At 42.7% G+C, this 17,020-nt stretch overlaps 1 protein-coding gene across 2 annotated transcripts in view; it reads right to left on the reverse strand.

Annotated features, from left to right (window-relative positions):
- The window catches only part of RORA (RAR related orphan receptor A), a 111,398-nt gene that overhangs the window by 22,576 nt on the left and 71,802 nt on the right, over positions 1 to 17,020 (reverse strand). For both annotated transcript variants that reach the window (XR_005718702.1, XM_040226661.1), the window contains exons 3-4: positions 4,278 to 4,419; positions 945 to 1,340 (exon numbers count right to left, since the gene is read on the reverse strand). Coding sequence is in view for 1 of the 2 variants with exons in the window: in XM_040226661.1 (XP_040082595.1) it covers positions 945 to 1,340; positions 4,278 to 4,419 (538 nt within the window). In the remaining variant the exon portion in view is untranslated. The remainder of the gene's footprint in view (positions 1 to 944; positions 1,341 to 4,277; positions 4,420 to 17,020) is intronic.

The following is a 17,020-nucleotide window of genomic DNA, read 5'->3' on the forward strand; positions in this document are numbered from 1 at the left end:
AAGCAAAGGAGTTGGTGGGGCCATTGCCCGAGCTTATAGTTTTCTATGGAACTTAAGACTGCTTTAAGTTCATGTTGTCTCAGCTCTAAAGCTGAGAGGTCAGTCAGTTTCTTGGATATGTGATGGGAGACAGTGGACAGTCAAAAATAAGGGGAAAGGTAGAATTATGAAGTGCTTCCAAGGGAGACTACCCTGCTGGCTCAGATGGTACAGAATCCTCCTGCAATGCAGAAGACCTGGGTTTGATCCCTGGGTTAGGAAGATCCCCTGGGGAAGGGAATGGCTACCCACTCCAGTATTCTTGCCCGGGGACTTCCACGGACAAAGGAGCCTGGAGGACTACGGTCCAGGCGGTCACAAAGAGTTGGACATGACTGAGCAACTATCACTTTCACTTTCCCAGTGGTAAAGGTGAATTGCCCTGCTGCTGCTGCTGCTGCGAAGTAGCTTCAGTCGTGTCCGACTCTGTGCGACCCCACAGACAGTAGCCCACCAGGCTCCCCCGTCCCTGGGATTCTCCAGGCAAGAACACTGGAGTGGGTTGCCATTTCCTTCTCCAATGCAGGAAAGTGAAAGTGAAGTCGCTCAGTCGTGTCTGACTCCTAGCGACCCCATGGACTGCAGCCCACCAGGCTCCCCCATCCATGGGACTTTCCAGGCAAGAGTACTGGAGTGGAGTGCCATCGCCTTCTCCGGAATTGCCCTTCTAGATGCATCTTTTTTTTTTTTTTTTGCTGTGTGGTATGTAGGATCTTAGTTCCCTGACCAAGCAACAAACCTGTACCCCTTGCAATGGAAGCACAGAATCTTAACCACTGGACAACCAGGAAAGTCCCTAGATGCATCATTTTAATACCATAACTTATTAGAGGAAAGTCAGACATATCCCATTTCCTTCAAAAGGCATGAGTAGTACATCCCAATAGAAACACAGAAGCCATTACCTAGTTCTGCCATGGACACAGTTGGGGAAGTCTCTCCATTGGTGAAAGAGCAGTAGGGGAAGAAGCCTGATGCTGGTGTGTAGTCACATATGGGTTCTGGTTTGATTCCATTGATATCAAGACCTGACTGGTCCGGGGAAGGCTGTATGTCCAGGTAGAAGCTGCTGACGGCAGAGTCTGCCTTGCTGCCCTCGGGGGTGTGCCCGTCGATGTAGTTGCTGAGGTCATCGTGAAGCTCCGTGAGCCCGTTGGCCGAGATGTTATAGGTGGGAGTCAGCGGCTCGGCTTCTCCAGGCTGCTGTTGGTGGTCTCGCTGCTGCTGCTGCATCCGGTGTTTCTGTACTTCTGCGTACAAGCTGTCTCTCTGCTTTTTCGACATGCGGCCAAATTTTACAGCTGGAAGAAAAAAGCCAAGCCACACCATATACAATATGTTTTTCTCCATGATCCTCTCTGGTATGCTTTAGGACTTCCTTTGAAATTGCAGATAATTTTAATCAAAAACCACATAACCACCAAATAAGGACATGATCCAGAGGTGAAAACAGTCCTACCTCACATAGGCTTGCTCCACATCCCTGACAGCAAAGATATATCCTGGAGGAGCTAAGTTTCAGAAACAGACCCAGGGCTGGTAGAAGAGACCTGGAGCAATGATCAGCTTCGTTTTCATACTGTCACATAACCCTATGCTCAGTGGGAGCTACTAAACTGCGGTTTGATGGGCTTGTTCCCTCTCGACCCAGGCAGTTGGTCTAGACACTTCTTTTCTTAGTGTTCAGATCGGAGCACAGGGATGCACAAACTCACCGGTCTACATCAGGGCACAAGCAATCAAACCTCCACATGCGTTCATTTCACTAATTGGTACACTTAGATGAGTTTCTTTCTGATCAAATCTGGGGCTTCCTGGAGCAAGCTCAACAGACGGCTTGAAGCATTTGCAATTCCCTGGATTACATTTCTGAGTCTACCCCTCGCCTGCTCCTGGGTCATGTGGCCCCTTTGAAACCCTTAGACCCATCTTAAAAGGATACGTTCTGCTATTCTCATTGAGCCTCAAGTGAAAAAGAATATTAGGATTTTGGAAATGGTAGGCTCTGGGGAAGATCCCTGCCAGGAGAATTTGTGTTCGTAGCCCTTCTCTGTGCCATGTGTCCCCACATTTAAAGTGGAACAGTGACTGGAGTAACTTTCCAGTTCATTTAGCATTTCAAATGATTTCTCTTGAAACATCCAGATAACTGAGAAAAAAAAAATCCTGTGATTTCCTGGTCTGAACTCCTCCACTAACCCATTTATTTCTCAGCCTAAGTAGGTATAGATAAAGCCTCTGGTGGAGGAACTAAGGTCTCCTGATTATGGTTAAATTTACACCCGAATGGGTAGATGAATACACCCATTTGACCATCAACAAAATTCTGTGAGTCTTGGGGCAGGAGGCAGGGTGGATAGAAGTGAAGTTGGGAATCAGTGCCCAGCCCAACTTGTGGGATCCTTTTCCTGCCAAGGAAGATGTGGTTTCCTTTTGCATAGAGGAAACAAGTGAGCAGGATTCTGGGCAACTTCTAGTATCCATGGCTCAGGTGACAAATTGGGTGGGACTGGTTAGATAGCAGTCAGGCTGATGTGGGCTATGAATTTCAGGCCGCAAACTGTCGTCGTTTAGTAACTAAGTCATGTCCGAGTCTTCTGTGACCCCATGGACTGTAGCCTGCCAGCCTCCTCTGTCCATGAGATTTCCCAGGCTGGAAACCTACTGGAGTGGGTTGCCATTTCCTCCTCCAGGGGATCTTCTGGAACCAGGGGTTGAATCCATGTCTCCTGCATTGGCAGGTGGATGCTTTGCTGCTAAGCCACCAGGGAGGCCCTGTCTAAAACTGTATAGGCCCCCAAATTCACTCCAAGCCCACAATAACATGAGCTGTCACTTATATACAAAATCTTCCCAAGGCATACTGAAGGTACTTAATTCTTTTTGAAGAGAATAGTCTAGAACCCCCAAAGGGATTAATACCTTTAATTAATAGGGGGAAACTGGCTCTGCCATGACTCTGAATTGTGTTCTAACTCTTTTCTTAATGTTAAAAACAGCAATCATACTATCCCCTAAGTGAAATAAAGGAATCAGGGTTTTGTTTTTGTTTTTGGCCACAGCACACAGCTTGTGGGATCTGAGTTCTCTGACCAGGGATCAAACCCATGGCCCTTGCAGTGGAAGCATGAAGTCCTTACCACTGGACCACCAGGGAATTCCCTGGATTAGGTCTTGAGAAAATGCACACCCATCTGTGATTTTTAACTTACAGATTCATAAGAGATAAACCTAGTTGTGTGAATTCAGGGCCACTGGAAGTTGAAATCTGTAGAGTTGCATATCACAGGAATTTCTGAGGATACGGTGTAAGTTTTATGACTTGTAGCTTCTGATCCGCAAAATTTCCCTTTGGTTCTACAAATTCTAAGAGGCAATCCTGTCTACAACTTGTGCCTGGGTAGGTCAACAGGCCCAAGAACTTCTGATTCTAGGGAAAGCAGACCGTCAGAACACCTGTCTAGCAGCCCGAAGTTATTTTTCCAGGGGCTGAAACTCCACTGGACGTGATGTTTCCTTCAGAGGGATCTCTCAAGGTAGCCAACCAGCCAGTATATTCAGAAAAGTCCTTAAACTATATCCATTGTACTATCAGCCCAATTTTCTTATATAAGAATAGCCTTGAAATCTGGTGTTAATTATTCAGTGCACTGAAGACAGTTTTCCAGGAAGATCCTAAACTGTTTTGCAACTGTTAAAATAGCTTGTTTTAATGAAAAGAACATTTGTCGTTGAGGCCTGCTTTGCACTATTTTCACACATACTGGATGTACAAATATTTGACTTTGGATCCAGTTAGCATAACAGCTAATGCATCCCAACTGCCAATAAGCTGACTAGTATAAAGCACATAACAATTAGCTCTGCCTTGTGTTTTCTATGAGAAAAAAAAAAAAAGCTTCTAGAAGGTATCCTTTTTCAGACCCTCAGGTGACACCTTACCTCCCATCAATTCATCTACCTGCAATGACTTAAACATCAAAAATTTGAAGGTGTTCTGACCACATAGACATATCTTCTCCATGCCCCCCATCCTGCCCTGCATCAGCCAGTGAGCTGACCTGGATGGTTTATGGATAAGGAAGTAACTGCTGTGATACCCATAGGGATGCCAGAGGATATCACTGGAGGGGGTGGTGAGGGACAGAGGGGACATATTCTGGCAGACTTGGGTCCAGGCTTCAGAAGGTACTTTCACATCCCTGTGCTATTATGCAACATAGGCTGCGAGAGCTCACCATCTCGAGACATCCCCACGGCAAGGCATTTCTGTAATCGACAGTGCTGGCAGCGGTTTCTACTGGTTCGATCAATCAAACAGTTCTTTTGACGAGGACAGGAGTAGGTGGCATTGCTTTGCTGACTTCTCCTGAAAAAGCCCTGTGATTCAGTTATGAAATAGAAAACAGGTTAGTGTCAGCTTGAGCTGAATGATACTAAAGGCAGGAAAGGAAGCACCGTCGGCATGAATATTTAATGGAGAATTAAACTTGTAGCACAATCATCCTGGAAACCATTAATGAAATTAAAGTCACTTCTTTTTCCTTGAGTAAAATGGGTCCCCAGAGCCCAATCCTCTGTCCCTTACACATGCAAAACTTTCTTTAATTGCAACAGACATTTGCTTATGTAGAAGGAAGAGGACTAGGCCCTGTTCTTGGCTTCTGATGATTGAAAGCTATATGCTTAATAACAATGGTACAAAGGCACTCATCTTTAACCTTCATCTCCAAAACATTTTTAGAATAAACACAGAATGCTTCTCTGTATGCCCAGAGACAAGAAAGTGCAGCCTCACCCTAACCTAAGTGGACACTATGGCAGTCTCAACCAGACCAAATAAATTCACCACTCTTTAGGTATCTTTCATTCCCCAAGTCAGAATCTACTGCTCCAAGAAGTTAAATGACACGTGGGTGGATTATCTTGGCAGATCAATCAGACTGGGAATACTCTACCCTTGAGGGTTTGGAAAAACCATCTTCTCAGAATCATGGGCTTTCAGATTGAACAAATCTGAGCTGATGCTCATCAAGTCCCACATATTTGTTAAGCACAGTTTTGTAAACGAGAAGGTGTAATAAGATGCATGAGGAGTACTGACCTCAAGGATTTCATTCATTTACTCGTTTATTCATTGACTCATTCACTTTTGCTAACTCCTTGAGCTAGATGCTTTCTAGCTTGTTAATGTTCATTGCTTAGTCTTTTCTTAAAGCTGTCAGTGTTCCTTTCAGTTACATTTTGGTAGCAACCCATGAGTTTTGGTATATAGTATTTTCATGATTATTCAATATGAAACACATTCTAGTTTCCAATAGATCTCTTTTTTTAATCCATATGTTATTTAGAAGAACATTTTTAAAAGCTAAAGTAAGGCTTATTTACAATGTTGCATTAGTTTCTGGTGTACAGCAAAGTAACTCAATTATATATACTCTTTTTCAGATTCTTTTCCATCATAGGTTATTACAAGGTATTGAAGATAGTTTCCTGGGCTATATATTAGAAACTTTTGTTATTTATACAAGCACATTCCTTATTTTACTTAATTTCCTTATTCCTTTATATATGTGGGGTTTGTTTCTGGTTATTGCTTGATAGTTGACTTATCTCTCTTTGGTTTTGCAAACTAGGAATGTATTCTGGAAAAAAAAAAAAGAAGGTAACCAGAAACATTTCTATGAAGCAGAACTACGAAGGTTACAAAAGTCTATTATCATCTTTAAATCTTTAATGGCAAAGACAGTTGACCATGACCCAGGGGACACCAGTACCAAAGAGTAAGGTAAAATCCTGAAGAACGGATGGAGTGACAGAGTGCTGGGCAAACTGATAAGAGTACTCTCTCACAGGAGATTCTTCTGGAGGCCAACTTGGCAGTTATACTAAAATCCTTAAAAAACATGCCTATCCACTGAACTAGAAATTACTCTTTAAGGAATATATTTTAAAGGAATGATAAGAAAGGTACAAGGATTTACCTACATGGGTGTTCATCACAGCACTATCTGTAAGGTAAGACAAATTTATAAACATGCTAAATGTCCAACAGTAGTGAACTGGAAGAGTCATGTTGGATATCTGCATATTCAACAACCACTAAAAATGGTATTTCAGAAGTACACTTATTGACATAAGGTGGTGGTAGAAATGTACTACTTAAAAAAACAAAAACAGCTAAAGAACTAAACACAATGTAATCCAATTTTGGAGGGAAAATCCACACATTTAACACAGAAGAAACCTTTGGAAAATTATGCCCTCAAATGAAAATAAATGCTGATCTTTTTTTTTGGTTGTTGTTTGTCTGTGCTTTTTGATTTTTCTATAATATGTGAGTGGAAAGGTATACGAGCTACTCAAGAAGAACTATTCACTACATCTGCTTTCTTCCCTGAAAGCTGGGGACTCTGTGGATTAAGTCATGGTTATGACGGATATACGGAGAGGGCAATGGCACCCCACTCCAGTACTCTTGCCTAGAAAATCCCATGGACGGAGGAGCCTGGTAGGCTGCAGTCCATGGGGTCGCTAAGAGTTGGACACGACTGAGCGACTTCACTTTCACTTCTCTCTTTCATGCATTGGAGAAGGAAATGGCAATCCACTCCAGTATTCTTGCCTGGAGAATCCCAGGGACGGGGGAGCCTGCTGGGCTGCCGTCTGTGGGGTCGCACAGAGTTGGACAGGACTGAAGTGACTTAGCAGTAGCATGATGGATATAACCTCAGTTCCCAGTTTTTTCCTTTTGGAGACCAACCTAGGATGGGAGGGGCAGGCACTGACCGCTTACCAACTCTCTGATATCTACCAAGCTATTCACTAACCAACGTGGGCAAGGTTAGGGGCCCAGGATCTCAATCTGTCTCTCTGCTGCTGCTGCTGCTAAGTCGCTTCAGTAGTGTCCGACTCTGTGTGACCCCACAGATGGCAGCCCACCAGGCTCTGCCATCCCTGGGATTCTCCAGGCAAGAACATTGGAGTGGGTTGCCATTTCCTTCTCCAATGCATGAAAGTGAAAAGTGAAAGTGAAGTCACTCAGTCGTGTCCGACTCTTAGCAACCTCGTGGACTGCAGCCAACAAGCCTCCTCCGTCCATGGGATTTTCTAGGCAAGAGTTCTGGAGTGGGGTGCCATTGCCTTCTCCGTGAGGCAATCTCTCTTTTGTCAAAATATCTAAAGCTGTTTTTCTTTTTTTTTTTCCTTAATGTGTTTCTTTTCTCTGTGACAAGAAAATGTGAAGTAAAACTTTCTTTGGCACTTAATAGACTTCAAGAAAATATAAATGGTAATAGAGGCAGATGATCCTTAGAAAGAGATACCAAGAGGTCACCTGTCTATGTATTCGGTTGAGTCAGAGACATATACATAATCTCCGCCAAGGCTGAAAGGTATTTCGTTCTTTCTTGAGATTATACCACTCTATGTTTGCTGTCACTGCAGGGGCTTGTTTGATCAGTTGCTCAGTCACGCCTGACCCTTTGTGACCCCACGAACTGCAGCACACCAGGCTTCCCTGCCCTTCACCATCTCCCAGAGCTTGCTCAAACTCAGGTCGATTGAGTAGGTATTGCCATCTAACCATCTTGTTATCTGTCATCCCCTTCTCCTGCCTTCAGTCTTTCTCAGCATTAGAGTCTTTGCAATGAGATGGCTCTTCACATCAGATGGCCAAAGTATGGGAGTTTCAGTTTCAGGATCAGCCCTTCCAATGAATATTCAGGATTGATTGGTTTGATCTCCTTGCAGTCCAGGGTACTCTCAAGAGTCTTCTCCAACACCACAGTTTGAAAGCATCAATTCTTCAGCACTCAGCCTTCTTAATGGAAGTGGAAGTGACAAACAGATTCAAGGGATTAGATCTGATAGACAGAGTGCTTGAAGAACTACGTACAGAGGTTCATAACATTGTATAGGAGGCGGGGATCAAAACCATCCCCAAGAAAAAGAAATGCAAAAAGGCAAAATCGTTGTCTGAGGAGGGCTTACAAATAGCTGAGAAAAGAAGTGAAAGGCAAAGGAGAAAAGGAAAGACATACCCATCTGAATGCAGAGTTCCAAAGAACAGCAAGGAGAGATATGAAAGCCTTCCTAAATGTACAATGCAAAGATACAGAGGGAAACAATAGAATGGGAAAGGCTAGAGATCTCTTCAAGAAAATGAGAGGTACCAAGGGAACATTTCATGCAAAGATGGGCTCGATAAAGGACAGAAACGGTATGGACCTAACAGAAGCAGAAGATATTAAGAAGAGGTGGCAAGAATACACAAAACATCTGTACAAAAAAGATATTAATGACCTGGATAACCACGATGGTGTGATCACTCACCTAGAGACAGACATCTTGGAGTGCAAAGTCAAGTGGGTCTGAGGAAGCATCACTACAAACAAAGCTAGTGGAGGTGATGGAATTCCAGCTGAGCTATTTCAAATCCTAAAAGATGATGCTCTGAAAGTGCTGCACTCAATATGTCAGCAAATTTGGAAAACTCAGCAGTGGCCACAGGACTAGAAAAGGTCAGTTTTCATTCCAATCCCAAAGAATGTTCAAACTACCATTTAACTGTACGCATCTCCCATGCTGGCAAAGTAATGCTCAAAATACTTCAAGTTAGGCTTCAATAGTACGTGAACTGAGAACTTCCAGATATACAGAGGAACATTTACAAATGGCAGAGAAACCAGAGATCAAATTGCCAACATCTGCTGGCTCACAGAAAAATCGAGAATTCCAGAAAAACATCTACTTCTGCTTCATTGACTATGCTAAAGCCTTTCACTGTGTAGATCACAACAAACTATGGAAAATCCTTCAAGAGCTGGGAATATCAGACAACCTTACCTGCCTCCTACAAAACCTGTATCCTTGTCAAGAAGCAATAGTTAGAACTAGACATGGAACAACGTACTGGTTCCAAATTGGGAAAGGAGTACATCAAGGCTGTATATCGTCACCCTGCTTATTTAACTTATATGCAGAGTACATCATGTGAAATGCCAGGCTGGATAAAGAAAGTACAAGCCGGAATCAAGATTGCTGGGAGAAATATCAATAACCTCAAATATGCAGATGATACCAGCCTAATGGCAAAAAGTGAAGAGGAACTGAAGAACCTCTTGATGAAGGTGAAAGAGGAGAGAGAAAAAGCTGGCTTAAAACTCAATATTCAAAAAACAAAGATCATGGCATCCAGTCTCATCACTCATGGCAAATAGATGGGGAAACAATGGAAACAGTGAGAAACTTTACTGTCTTGGGCTCCAAAATCACTGTGGATGGTTACTGTAGCCATGAAATGAAAAGACACTCCTTGAAAGAAAAGCTATGACAGAGCTAGACAGCATATTAAAAAGCAGAGACATTACTTGCTGACAAAGGTCCACTAGTCAAAGCTATGGTTTTCTCGGTAGTCATATATAGATGTGAGGGTTGGACCTAAGCAGGGGTTTAGGATCATGAATTATTTGCATTTCCTTTTGCTGATAAAAGGGGAAAAAAAGGGTCTGCGTCACAAAGAGTCTGCTCCATTTTGTTCCCTAAGCACTGAATATGAAGAATGTCTACACGATCTCTCTTTTTTTCTTTAAATGGAGCCAGTACATGCAGACTGCACCGTTATCTCCCAGGACCTCGTCTATAGACCAGATCACAGTGTTTGCCACCTTTCTTTCCAGGTTCGTTTGTACCTTCAGTATTCTTAGGATCCTTTACAATGTCTCCACTGTCTTAAAAACTAAGAAATCCACGTCTAGACGCCACTCTTGAATAAGGCTTGGGTCACTATCAAAGGGAAAAAAGGCTACTCTTTAGGTTTTACACATTAAACGTAAGTGAACATCAAACCACCACTAATCAAGTTCCAAAATGTTAGCACAGAAGCCATATACAACCACCAGTTTGCTCTGCTAAAAGGGAACCCTGAGAGGGAATAATGATAATGATATTGGTGAAGACATGATGATGATGGAAGGAGAGATCTTAATGAATGCATTATCTTAAATATATTTTTTTTAATGTGGACCATTTTTAAAGCCTTTACTGCATTTGTTATAACATTGCTTCTGTTGTTTGTGTTCTGTTTTTTTGGCCATGAGGCATGTGTGGTCTTAGCTCCCTGACCAGGGACTAACATTTCTTGCATTGGAAGGCAGAGTCTTAACCACTAGTCTGCCACGGAAGTCTTCTAATCATACTATTTATACTGTATTTTTAATGCTTTCACATCTTGAGGTCTTGCTAACTCAGAGGAGATTACACTTCCCAGGGCTACCTAGCTTCTAGAAATAACAACCAACTTGCCTGGGACCATACTTTTCACATGCAAACCAACCAATCCAGAGACTAGACCAGTCACCTTCTCCCAGGTTTTCCTCACCCTCTCTCTGCCTCTGACTGACACGGCTTCTCACTGTGGTCCCCTGTGGCATGCTGTGCCTTCTATTTCTAGGGACCTATGTTATAACCAATTTCTTTCCCTTCATGGTGGTCATGTTTGTGTCTTAGGTGTCTTACCCTATCTGATTAAAACCAATCCCAGGTAGCATTAAAACGTGCTGATTATTTGCTTGTCACCCTGTGCTTTATATGGGTTCCATCACTTAATTTTTTAAAATTATTGGAGGATAATTGCTTTATAACGTTGTGTTAGTTTCTGCCGTACAACAACACAAATCAGCCTATATCAGCCTATGGATCAGTATACATGCATCCCCTCCCTCTGAAGCCGCCCTCACCCTGCTGTGCCACCCCTCTAGGTCATCACAGAGTGCCGGGCTGGGCTCCCCGTGTTCTGCAGCAGCTTCCCACCAGCTATCTATTTCACAGATGAGAGTGTGTACATGTCAGCGCTGCTCTCTCAATCCGTGCCCCTACTCCTTCCCCCGCCGTGTCCAAGTCCATTCTCAACGTCTGGGTCTCCATTCCCGCCCTGCAAATAGGCTCATCAGTACCATTTTTTAGGTTCCAAATATATGATTAATATATTGATATTTGTTTTTCTCTTCCTGGCTTACTTCACTGTGTAAGAGGCTTTAATTTTGACAAGGGCAGCATGAGGCAGACACTATCATTTTCCTGGTTTTTAGGTCAAAGAACCTGAGGCTTAGGGAGGCACTAGCTCAGAACCCAAACCCCTCCCAACTCTAACCCCTCCCCAGCGTGGGATAAAGTCAGGATCTGAATTCAGGTGGTTTAATTCCAGAACTCACACTTTTATCCCTTTTGTTGTTCTTCTGCTTCTTTTGTGTGTCAAAAAGGATTCCCATTTGGGGGTTCTTATAGAAGGTAACCATTAAAGAAAGCAGTGTCAAGACACAGGGTATGCATGATAAAGGAGCAAGACTGATCTGTTCTGAAATTAGTTTTCCTCCCGGTTAACCCCTTTAACTGGCCATGTTGTCACTGCCCAGGCATTTAATACATTCCTCTTCTATAGCCACCTCCTGATGTGGGTTATTCTCACAAGAAAGTCAGTTTCACAATTTCACGATTTTCCCCTCATTTATCACCAGGAGGGTTATGTTCTCTTTAATTCACCCTACTTATTTCTAAATTACTTTGGCTCATTTAGAAAACAAAACAGTTACAACAATAAACTGAATCCAAGGGCACAGTCACTATCTTTAAAGATATCTGAGAAATTATACCACCTATTTGCAAGACAAATCCACGAGGCTTTCCACATGCTTTCAGAGCAATGGTGCTGAGGCTGGAACCAATATGTGAAAAAGGACTCCACTTCTTTAGATGTCTCAGCTCCGAAGGGCTTGGGGAAAGCAAACGTGCAAATAGGCACACCTTACTCTTTACAACCCCATTTACTTCTCACTGAGTCATTTGAGCAAGTGCCTGTGGAAAGTTTGGGGAGTGGTAGCACTAAGAACCACAGAAGAAACCTTTCTTTTGGACTAAGTTGACAGCCCACAAGGCTAGCTATCAAATACCAAAGGGGAGGGGTCAGGCAGGTTTATAAGGTGAGAGCCATGGAGGGAGGGAAAGGGTAAGCCTAGGTGAATCAGACACACCAAACTTTGCCTTTCAGATAGAACGAGGGCTTGGTGTTCCTTTCCTGCCCTTTGTCTCCCCTTAAAACAACAACAACAACAAAACACAACTCTATACGGATTTCCCTGGTGGTACAGTGGTTAAGATTCTGAACTTTCAATGCAGGGCACATGGGTTCGATCCTTGATCAGGGAACAAGAATGCCACATGTCACAAGGCATGGCCAAGAAACAAAAAAATAAAAACTCTTCATTTCAGTATATTCTTGGGGTTTCTCAGAGGATTTGGGCAGTTAAACTGATAAAGTATTTAAAGCGAATGAGCATATAAGAGGAGAAGGATTAGAAGGGCAAGAAGGAAGAAAGGGAGAAAGTATGGTAGGTATTTTCCTTCATAAAGAGAGAAGCCTGCTCATAAATGTAGAAGCCAGATCTTGACTGACAGTGGGACCTGGAGAGGGTCCCACTGATGAATCAGTAAGCTGGGATCCTGGTTCTAGAGGTGGGGAAGCTGCAGGCCACACAGAGGCAGTGATGGCGCAAGGCAGCGCTTGGAGTTTGGGGGAGGAACTGAAGAGGTATGTGTAGAGAAGAAAGCGCAGAAGCTGTGAGTCAGCCGGGGACAGATGTTAAATATACAATGGTGGAGTTTCACTTCTAAAAGCTGAGCTAATGAATGACTTCTTTGGCTTTCTTAAAAGTTCACTTTTTATGGCCGTCAAGGTACATGGAGATGTGCCATTACAAACACGGTGGGCTTGAGCAGAGGGCCACCATGATGAAATTCAGGATACCGGTATATGGTGTGACCGTGGCACACTACCACCACCTAGTGGCAGCAAACTCACATGCAGTTATTGCAAACAGTAAGTTAGAATATGCAAACAGCCTTTAGAGATGAAAGGAAGTTGACATTACTTGACTCAGTAGTTCTCCAACTGAATGTGTATCAGAATCACCGGTGGAACTTTTGAAAAATACACCTGAGATCTTCTGAACCAGAACATCTGAGCGTATAGTCACTGACATACATGCTAGTTTGAACAATGTGAAAGTGCCATTTTTGTAGATCAAAAAAGAAGACACGTCATTCTGTATGGTAAACATTTTAACAAAGCTTCCTGAAGACTCTGCTGCTTTCCCTTTGTTAAGAATCAAGGATCTACTCTAGCTTTCTGATTTTGCAGATAACAAAAATGAAGCTGAGAAAGCTAAGTGACATGTCCAGGCTGCCCCGTGGCTTCCTGTCATTGCTGGGACTCGAACTCCAGCATCCTAATTTTAAGCGTAGTGCCTCCCACATAAGCATCTCTCCTGCAGTGTTGGGCTAACAAAACCCATGTTACTCAGTCTTGATTTCCTCACATTCATCAACCTTCCGCCTCCATTTCCACTGCCTCAAAGAGGATCTGCCAGTGTTTCCTGTTTATTTCACCAAGCCTTTCAAAGTGCCTTCTGTTGAGTTTTATTTCTAACTTCTGCCTCTGTTCTTTGGAAAATTCTATTGCCTAGTTAAAAAAAAATTATTTGGCCATGCTAGATCTTAGTTGTTGCATGCAAGATCTTCTATCTTCACCGTGGGATCTTTAGATGTTTCATTGTGGGATATAGTTCCCTGACGAAGGATCGAACCTGGGTCCCCTGCATTGGGAGTGTAGAGTCTTAGCCAGGGAAGACCCTATTACTATATAAAAAGAAATCTGGCTGTATATTCTGAAAATTTTCATTGATCCCATTAGACTGGAGTTTCCCAGAATGGGGACAGAGGCCATGGGTATGGGAGAAGGCTGATACTGGGTTGCAAGAGCTGAATGTCAAACTTTCAGAAATTTTGTGAACCAGTTGTTAAACATAACCATTATTAAACATTAGCTTATGACATAGACATACTACTATATATAAAATAGGCTTCCCAGGTGGCTCAGTGATAAGAATCTACCTGCCAAGCAGGAGATATGGGTTCAATCCCTGGGTCACAAGATCCCCTGAAGAGGGAAATGGCTACTCACTCCAGAATTTGTGCCTGGGAAATCCCATTGACAGAAGAATCTGGTGGGCTGCAGTCCATGGGGTTGCAAAGAATCAGACACAACTTACTGACTAAACCACTACCACCATATATAAAATAGGTAACCAACAAGGACCTACTGTACAGCACAGGAAACTATATTCAATATTCTGTAATAATCTATATAAGGTAAAGAATCTGAAAAAGAATGAATATGTGTATATGTATAACTTAATCACTTTGCTGTACATCTGAAACTAACACAACCTTGTAAATGAACTATATTTCAATAAATTTTTTTAAAAAGTGATGAAGAAAATGAACAATGCAGGTTCAATTTAAAAGTATGTCATGTCTATAGCCATCACATTGTGAAGAGCACAAAAAATGGGAAGATTGATCCTTCCAATGTTTAAAAACTATTATCTGTTTCAGAAAGTAGTTGCTCACATCATCACTGACAAATGAGAGAAGTTCCAAAACATGCTTTTCCTTGTTTCACTTTCCTCTTATTCATTATTGTAAATGAAAAATCACATTGACGCTACAGTCTTCATCAACCACAACCACAAGTGTGGATGTAAGAGTTCAGCAAAAATCAATGAGTGTATTCAGTGAGAATCATCTGTCTACACACATACTATATATCACATATATAATATATAGTATATATTATATGGGTGGCTCAGATGGTAAAGAATCTGCCTATAATGTAGAGACCCAGGTTCGATCCCTGGGGTGGGAAGATCCCCTGGAGAAGGGAATGGCTACCCACTATGTTATTCTTGCCTGGGAAATCCCATGGAGGGAGGAGCTTGGCGGGCTACAGTCCAGGGGTTGCAAAGAGTCAGACACGACTGAGAGTCCAACACTTTCACTTTCATATATTATATACTCTTTATAATGATGTACTGTCAACTGCACTACTTGTAAATTGTTTGTAATTGGATCAGTGACATACATACTAAAGTTATGTACATATATACAGACACTGTTTGTTTTCCAGAGAGTTGATTGTTAAAAACTGACCAGCGGGTGACTGGACTGAGCCCAGTCCTTGCTGGATGCTCAGCTTTCCAACAGGCTAAGCGGCTCCTCCCTATTTTGGATAGGCACATACCCAGGGTTGTGGCTTGGCCTTCTACAGCCCCATCATCCCCACCACCAACACACACATACACAGACGTTCTTCAGAAACTTTAGCTGAATGGCTTTATCTTTTAAAAAAATTAAACTATAGCTGATTTACAATATGCTAATTTCCTCTGTACAGCAAAGTGATTCAGTTATATGTGCCTTCTTTTTTATATTCTTTTCTATTATGTTTATCATAGGATATGTTTTAAAATATATTTATTTATTTATTTTTGCCTGTGCTGGGTCTTCATTGCTGAGTGGGCTTTTCTCTAGTTGTGGTGAGTAGGGGTTACTCTCTAGTTGTGGCGTGGGGGCTTTTCACTGCAGGGGCTTCTCCTATTGTGGAGTACAGGCTCCAGGATGTGTGGGCTTCAGTAGTTGTGGCTGCTGGGCTCCAGAGCACAGGCTCGAGAGTTGTGCGGCACAGGCTTAGTTGCTCTGTGGGATGTGGGATCTTCCTGGATCAGGGATCGAACCCATGTCCTGTGTTGGCAGATGGATTCTTCACCACTGAGACCCCAGGGAAGCCCCTATCATAGGATACTGAATATAGATTTCCTTTGTGCTATACAGTAGGACCTTATTGTTTATCCATTCATTACATACTGAATGGCTTGATCTTCATTCCGAATAAAACACTTCCTGACCCACTGATCATTTTCCCAGTCTCTCTTCCTCCAGTGTTTCCTTGCTCAGGCGAGGGTACCACCCTTAACTCAGATATTCAAAGCAGAAAGATGGGCTTCCCTGCTCCCTCCCCATCCACATGCATGCAGTCACTAAATTAGGCTGTTCCTGTCATCTTCATATTCCTCAAATCCATCTACTTTTCTCTGTCTTCACTGCAATTTTCTCAGGTCCCCACACCTGCCATCTTCTGAATGGGTTATTACACAGCCTAGTACTTGGAGCAGTCAACAAACACTTGTGGAATCAAAGACCAGAGGAAAAATGATGCCAATGATAAAACTGTGGTGACAATCACACGGTGAGCTCCTATTCTATACCAAGCACCGTGGAAGACACTTCACAAACGTGATTCACATGCAATTCACAACTTTACAAAGCAGGTGTTTTTATGTCTATTTACAAATAAGAAAATTCCGGTTCAGAGAGGTTAAGCCATCTTTTCAAAGTCACACAGCAGTTGAAGGAGAGGAGCCAAGATTTGAATTCTTGAACTCTGGGTACATCTTAACCCAAAGGCAAGAGACGTCTTAATGTACTACCCAGAAGACATGCATACAAAGATACGGGCAGACCAAAAATAGATAAACAACAAACAGGTAAAAAAGCCTCACTTTTCAGTTGTACAAAGTTCCATATAATGGTTCAGACATGAGCTGCGGGAGATGGCATTTTATAGGGTATCAAATACTAGGTTTATACAAGTAGGAAAACAACTTTCCTTTGCTAGGTCTCCTTAATAAAAGACTTTGAAATAGATGTGACATTTCCTATTGGGGTTGTTAATATCTTTGCCCCCAAGCAGGCCTTAGCGACAGAGACCTGTAAGTGTGGCTGGGAAGGTGTTGGGGTGGGGTTCTGGCTCTCAGGGGCTCCCCTCCTGCTCGGGGCTCCTTCCCAGGGAGGCACAGGCTGAAATGCTGATCTGATGTTTGGTCTTTTGACAATTTTCACTTAATGAATTGATTCCTACAGTTCATTAACATACCCACTTCCACTTCTGTATACACATATGTCTTAATTAGCTGCTCATTGGCTGTTTAATTACAAGAAAACAGCTGACAGCTGCCTTGCTGAATTCTAATGGCAGACGCGTTGGAACGGCTACACATTTGCTTTTGACAACCAAGATTTATTCATA

The sequence above is a fragment of the Oryx dammah genome, unplaced genomic scaffold, assembly GCF_014754425.2.
Source record: "Oryx dammah isolate SB20612 unplaced genomic scaffold, SCBI_Odam_1.1 HiC_scaffold_26, whole genome shotgun sequence".
In the NCBI taxonomy this organism is placed as follows: domain Eukaryota; kingdom Metazoa; phylum Chordata; class Mammalia; order Artiodactyla; family Bovidae; genus Oryx; species Oryx dammah.